Source organism: Poromitra crassiceps, assembly GCF_964638095.1.
Source record: "Poromitra crassiceps genome assembly, chromosome: 3".
Lineage (NCBI taxonomy): Eukaryota > Metazoa > Chordata > Actinopteri > Beryciformes > Melamphaidae > Poromitra > Poromitra crassiceps.
The window spans coordinates 42,133,732-42,140,845 of record NC_139625.1 but is presented as its reverse complement, the minus strand read 5'-3'; the positions used below and the strand labels follow the sequence as shown (position 1 = coordinate 42,140,845).

The 7,114-nt window shown below is 41.8% G+C and overlaps 1 protein-coding gene across 1 annotated transcript in view; it reads right to left on the bottom strand.

Annotated features, from left to right (window-relative positions):
- Window positions 1–5,199, bottom strand: part of cpxm1a (carboxypeptidase X (M14 family), member 1a) — a 21,908-nt gene extending 16,709 nt beyond the window's left edge. Inside the window, exons 1-5 of the mRNA XM_083633250.1 lie at window positions 4,882–5,199; window positions 3,734–3,843; window positions 2,113–2,252; window positions 1,443–1,527; window positions 1,052–1,202 (exon numbers count right to left, since the gene is read on the bottom strand). Coding sequence (XP_083489376.1) covers window positions 1,052–1,202; window positions 1,443–1,527; window positions 2,113–2,252; window positions 3,734–3,843; window positions 4,882–5,194 — 799 coding nt within the window. The 5' untranslated portion in view covers window positions 5,195–5,199. The remainder of the gene's footprint in view (window positions 1–1,051; window positions 1,203–1,442; window positions 1,528–2,112; window positions 2,253–3,733; window positions 3,844–4,881) is intronic.
- Window positions 5,200–7,114: the final 1,915 nt, after the last annotated feature.

Sequence of the window (7,114 nt, the reverse complement as noted above, 5' to 3'; positions counted from 1 at the left end):
GTGCAGTGGATCACAATTAAGTTGAGTTTTGATCAAGGCATAACCCAAAAATAAAAGTGCAAATGAGAAGTTCATGCCCAAAATTCTATAGACATTTTAGAACAAACATAGATGGAATGCTATTGTTTATTTTGCGTAGGCTAAATTAGACAAAGTTGATGCAGGTTTTCCAGGCTTGACATGGACATTTCAACTATCTACGTCCCTCTGCATTTTCATACAGACATTTTAGAAACAAAAATACCCAAAGTTCATAATTTAATATATTTTCCTGATCAGTAGTTCCAGTGAAACTGTCTGTTCACCATTCTAAATGAATGTGCTAAGTAGTATCATCAGCCTGTATCTAAAATGAGTAACCATAGCATCCGTTGGCATTTACAATTTATTGCAACACATTAATAAGCTAACATCTAATTACAACAATGAGTGACTTCAACATTTGGAGGATATGACAACTTTGATGACAGGGATGCAGCTGAAGAAAGAGAAATTGGAAAGAAAGGGGAGAAATGGCACAAGGTGTTCACACCAGGAGAAATTAAATAAAATAGAATATGAAAAAGATGACTTGGAAAAAGGTATCCTTTAAAAAGTCTGAGAATTTATATTAACTAGAAATCTTGCGCACTAGTACTATGCACGCTCGATTCCTAAGGTGGAGACTCTAGAGATGATGCGCCATCGCTGTAGTTATGGAAATCGCCCGCTCCACGGGCTCCCAAAATCGTGACTGACAGACAGACAGACACCGCCCACCCACCTAGGCGTGATCGTGGACACTCACAGTTGCTTGAGTGACATCACTGATGACATCACAGTTGCTTAAGTGACATCACTAATGACATCAGTGATGACATCACTTCCATCACAAATCGTAACTGACACCACTCGGACAGACAGACACCGCCCGGACAGACAGCCAATTAGCCAATCTTAACTAAGAAATTGAGCTATCAGTCAATAATGGACTTATTAGACTGAATTAGCATTAGAATTAGCGACACACTTCTGCACTAGTGTAAATCTAGAAACATTTCTAATAGAGTACCATGAACGCGGCAGCCGAGTATCTCTGTCCGGAGGCAGATGGAGCCGTTGGAGTACCAGGTCTGGGGGTTGATGCGGATCAAACGGGCGACAGTGGGAACAGGCAGGAGACCGAGCACCGGAGTCTCTGGATCCTGGGTCCCTCCAAATATCTGTACAGTTCAATGTTACATACATGGGTTTGAACCGGTTTGAGCATTAGGAGCCCCTGCAAGAGTCAATCACAGACTTAAGTTGCCTACTATCCTCTATAAAGTACCATCATTTGTTTTTCAAATGGTGGACATCTCAGTTTGGAACAAAACATTTCAAAATGTGTTTTGCATCTCCACAAGGTTCATAAGGTCATAAAATATAGGTAGGTGGTGGATGAAAACAAAGGTAGTGCTTACTGCTTCTTCTGTGCCGTTCATGCAGGTTCTCCAGGTTTCAGAGTCGTTACTCAGCTGGACTTTGTAGGTGAGGACCCAGTCCCAGCTGCAATGAGCACCAAGAAGGCAGGTGACGTTCAAGAAATCAGCGCTTCATAAACCACAATGTCCTGAGCTGCCCAATTAATGTTTTCTTTGTTTTGGTTCCTCCTTCCACTGACTTACCTCAGTTCAGGACCACATTAAAATGTGCAATCCCTATACTGAGCCTATACTAATTTGAGTTCATTTCCAAGACACTTTATAAACATATTGAAAATAACATAATTTACTTAAAACCATCATTTACAATCTCTAAATTATAGAGCAGGGGTGTCAAACATAGGTGTCAGAACCATCCCCTGCCAGAGGGTCCAATCTAGCCCACAGGATGACTTTGCAAAGTGTAAAAATTGAACTGAGAAGTCCTTCAATCCAATGTGATGCACTTATGGGGCTAAGGGAGGTACCAGGTTTCAGGAGGAAGTTTGTTTTCTGTATTCACCACTAAATAGTAATCTATTTTCATTACCCTTGAATATAGAGAATTAAACAGTTGGTGTCAATTGTAATGCACAGTTAACGATGGTAGATTTGATCATTTGTGCCATTTGGAACCAAACTTCAGATATGGATGCGGACACTACCTGACCTCCAGATGGAGTTTCTGCCTTGCAGGATGACTCCAGTGAACAGCGTGAGGCGGTTGGCGTCCACTTCAAGCCACTGGTTCCTGTCTTTATACTCTGCACACCAAGCACCGTCGTACATGTCCCCATCCTCAATGCCAGACTAAAAATACACATTGCACTTCATTAAGTCTCTCCACTGAGCCAAAATCCTACTTCAAAGCACTCAGAAACAGACAGGCTCAGACATTTCTAAACTATACAGCATAGATCTCAGTACCGACTTGAGCCATGATTGTTAAATAATTGCCTTCAGATTACAGTGTGCAGATTTCAGACTGCAGAAAGAGAGGGGGGGGGGGTAGGGGGGGATATTGAGTTGACCATGCGTTCCAACTGATTATTTCCCATAAATGCCAAGTGATTACATTCAAACAAACTGCAAAAATACTTCTTCACTTTAACCTCAGCAAGCACGCTGCGGCCGCTGCAGTCGATTACGTTCATGATTTTACGTGCCAATAAAAACTAATGAGAAGAAAAGTGATGGAGTGTGTGGGCCAACCACATTCTTTCAAGGTTCCAGTGGTTTCAGGACTGTACATTGGCCTTGTGGTTTGAGTGTCCACGCTGAGACTGGGAGGTTGTGAGTTCGATTCCTGGCCGAATCATACCAAAGAGTATAAAAATGGGACCCATTGCCTCCCTGCTTGGCACTCAGCATCAAAAAAGGGTTGGAATTGGGGTTTTAGATCACCAAATGATTCCCAAGCGCGGCACTGCTGCTGCTCACCGCTCCACCAGGGGATGGGTCAAATGCGGAGAACAAATTTCGCACACTCAGGTGTTTGACAATCGTTGGGACTTTACCTTGACTTGACTTGACTCTATTGGAGATACTGTAGAGTCTACAGTATCTCCAAACTCCAGCCTAAAGTTTTTTGGGGGTCACGGCTCAAAAAGGTTGAGAACCACTGTCAGTAAACTGTAGACAGAAATGACTGGTCTCTATGCTGTATTTATCAAGGCTTAGACTGAAAGGGACATAAGTGACATTTTACAGCAAAAACTAAATGTAAAATTGTTGCTTTTTCTTCAACAGGAACCATCTATATATAATTTTACAGATATTAAGATTCAGAAAATGTATATTCTATAAAAAAGCTATGTTCCTAATACGCTCTTTTTGCACCAAATGCTTTTTTGGGAGATTTGAGTATCTTGAAATTTCCCATTTATTTTAATAGATTATGGTTTCAAATGTGTCTTGATCTATGAACAAATGTGTTGATGTGACATCAGATTGAGCTCAGCTTTTCTTTTTTGATGTTGCCAAAATGTCACTTGTGCCCCCATTCTAGCAAACCCTCAATATATTGACATTTTAATTTCTATTATGTAGAGACATGTTAGTCTTCTGTCCAGAGTAAGTCCATCAGTGTCACTACTGTATATTTGAAACTGTAATTTACTGTACTTGGTGTTTTAAAAGACTGATTCAGATTCTGGTAGACTAGGCCAGACATTTAATGAAAAAGCAATGGAAGATCCACACACAAAAATGTACCCATATTAAACATTTTAGTCTGTAGTCTGTGTGACATTTGTGTGTGGATTGTATGTTTTTTGGATGTGATGTTGTACCTGGATATTGAGCCGGGCCCTGTGAGGACCCAGTCCGGGCCTCTGGGAGGAGGAAGCCCGGATCTGGCTGTCATCCACCCGCAGAGACTCCAGGCCGAGAGGAGGGCAGTCTAGAGGGGAACCAGCAGCGTTAGGAGATAGGAATCTTTGCTGCGTTTCTGTCTGTGCTTGTCTGGAGAGAGATGCTGCTGATCCTATGCAGAATTCTTCTGGGTCAGATCAGTGGAGGTTTGGAGGCCTCTGACAACCCTCCTCTCCTCTTCACCAGTTGTCTCCTCTCCTCTAGTCTCCCCTAGTTTCCTCTCCTCCTCTCTTCTCCTCTCCTCTTGTCTACTCTCCCCTTGCCTCCTCTCCTCCCTCCTCTGAGGGAAGTGGGGGAAAGTGCAGATAAGTGAATGCGTGGAAAACTTGAATGTAACTTGAGAGCGGGTGAAGGCCTACAAGTCAAACTGGGAGCAGAGCAGGAAGGACAAGAGCTCTGGCTGCAGGCTTTTTAGGAACAAGCAATAACATTCCCATCTATCACAAAGCAGGGCGAGCTGGCAGAGCAAAAGAGCTTAGGTCAAGCAATGGTTTCAACTGCAGCATTAACATTAAAGTAAGAGTTGGCTAATTTATGGTGGTTTTAGTAGATTATTATTATTAGATTTAGTAGATATTTACATTCCACAGAATCACAAACCGAAACTCATGGCTGAATCCCCTTTCCACACAATCTTGATTTAAAATCTCATCTCATCCAAACAGGGAGCATTTGTGCTGCAGTTATCCAGCTGTTTCATCTTATGGTACAAATAGGCTAAGTATTTGGGAAAATATTTGGAAATTTCAATCAACCTAAATGGGACAAGCATCTAACAAAGTTAGACCAAGTAATGTTTACTTTGATTTGGATTTTCCTTCATAGATCCTACAAAACTCTAAAAAAAAACAAAAAAAAAACAATGTAAAGTAGCTTTAATTAGTTATGTTTCACATCATGGTTAGAAAATAAAGCAAACCAGTCAACGTCATGTAATGACGTCAACATTAAATAGGCTAATTGAGCTTAATTAATGGAGATTTCTCACGTAACAGGTTTAACACAGATCAAGGTGGGCTATTTGGCTGAACTTGAAGGAAGGGGGAGGAGATCATTATTTTCCTACCAAGTCCTTTTTTGGCATTTTCTGTTTTTCTTTCTTCTTTGTCTTTCCTGGTGGGTTTTTCCTCATTGTCTCTGCTGTCGTCTTGATTGTTCCTGATCCTGACAGTTGTGGAGGATAACTTTGTCTCCGGTGTCGTCGGTGTTGCTGTCAATCCGCTGCTGCTGCTGCTGCTGCTGCTGCTCTGACGGTCAGTCACAGTGACAGACTGTTGTAAAGTTGTAGTTGTAGTCGTGTTGTTGAATGAAGAATAAGCCACAGTCGTTGCACTTCTTGCACCGTCAGTAGCTCCCAGGATGATCACTGCCGCCAGCATGCACAGTGACTGTTCCATCTTGCTCTTTGTTTGCTGCTGAGTGTGCAGCTTGTAGAGAGATGACAGAGAGCCAGACCTCCATCCCTCCCCCCTCTCCCTTCCTCAAGCCCTGCAGGCTGCAAAAACCGTAATCCATCAAAACAGGCGCATGGTTTAAATAATGTAGGTTACACAGACAGTGACCCATAAATTGCTATAGGCCTACATCCGGAATTCAAGGTGAAAATGTTTCAAATTATCTTGAACAGATAAAGTCTAGGATAGATCGAGTTCCCACTACTGTGCCATTTATTGCGGCCACATTTTATTTTGTTTCTTTGTCCATCCCCCCCCCCCCTTTAGCAGCCTACTTCCTCATAGGGAAGGTGGGTGGGGATATAAGAGGGGGGGAAATGCTGATATTACATAACATTATGTAGCCTTAGGCTTCTCTCTCCACCAAAAGAGATCATTTGAACACATTTTGACATGGTATTTCATTGAAATATAGGCCTATATATTTTTGATACAAATCAGACACATATTGTTTGACTGCACTCATAATACACTGGTATTTCTTCAAATTACTCACTTCTTCGATGCCTGCTTCCCGGGGGGCGGGGGGGGGGGTACATTTTTGTGATCAGCTCATTTCAAACATTAATCTCACGCACACACCGGCTGACCACCATGGGGTCCAGAGCCTTCAGCCACTCTGCCCCCCATCTCTGGAACTCCCTCCCACAAAACATCCGACACCTTGACTCTCTCTCCATCTTCAAATCACACCTGAAAACACACCTTTTTAAATTGGCCTATTCTCTCTACTAATTAATACCTTGATTCTTGCTGCTTGTTTTAACCATGTCTGTACGGTGTCCTTGAGAGCATTGAAAGGCGCCCATAAATAAAATGCATTATTAAAAAGACTTGACCACATGGATTCAATAGGCGACTGTATTAGGCTGCTTATTTTGCAGCTGGTAGAACATTTTCATGCTTTGGCATTGACATGTTCTTTGGATGGAAGAATAAATATGATTCACTTAAGTCCCTGAAGATGATGGACTGATAGTGTTGGTCTCTGCAACCCCCCAAAACCAGACCCCCTACTACAGCATCAAACAATAGAGGTTTAAATCAAATGAAAAATGTTTTCATATTTCTAAAAGTAGTGAGTTTATCACAGGTCAGGTATTGATAATATTGTTCCACAGGTTTCAATATTAAATTCGGTAAGATCTACTTCCTGAACTTAGGAACATGAATTGAATTGAGCCTTGATAGAAAATGTTTATATGTCCTTGGTGGAGATCATGTTTCCTTTGAGACTTTCAACCAGTCTCCTGCTCTGCTCAGTCTCTTTTTCAGGCTGCTACAGTATAGTCCTGAGATCAAAACAGCAGATGTTTTGACAAACTCACCTCATAAAGACTCAGAGGACTTGTTTCACCATGAACAACAATGGAAGCATGGTTCCAGCAACATCTCAGAGATGTAACACATAACATTATGCAAGGTAGGGACCTCAAAGGCTTTTTGCACTGAATATGTCCCTGTAACATGCATGTTAGTATGTATGGATTCATTAAGCAGGAACGTTTCTGGACCACAAGCATGCACCACCACCACCACCAATTCCTGCATTTATTGTAGGCTATTTGATAATAAAGAGACAACAAATAAAGTGAAAGGACAATAATGTATCGTTGTGTTTGCTATAGCGCTTTCTGAAACCCCATAGCCTAAATATCTCTCATTAGAGAGGGTTCTCCTTAGACTAACCGCTGATGGATGCTTGGTACCCTATATCAGTTCAAATGTTGTTCTAACATAAAAATACAAGACTCCTACAGGTGCATCCTGTTGCTGATGTTTCAGCAAATTGCCATAGCATGGCAGAAGCTCTGCCGTATGCTGTAATGACAGACAGATACATCT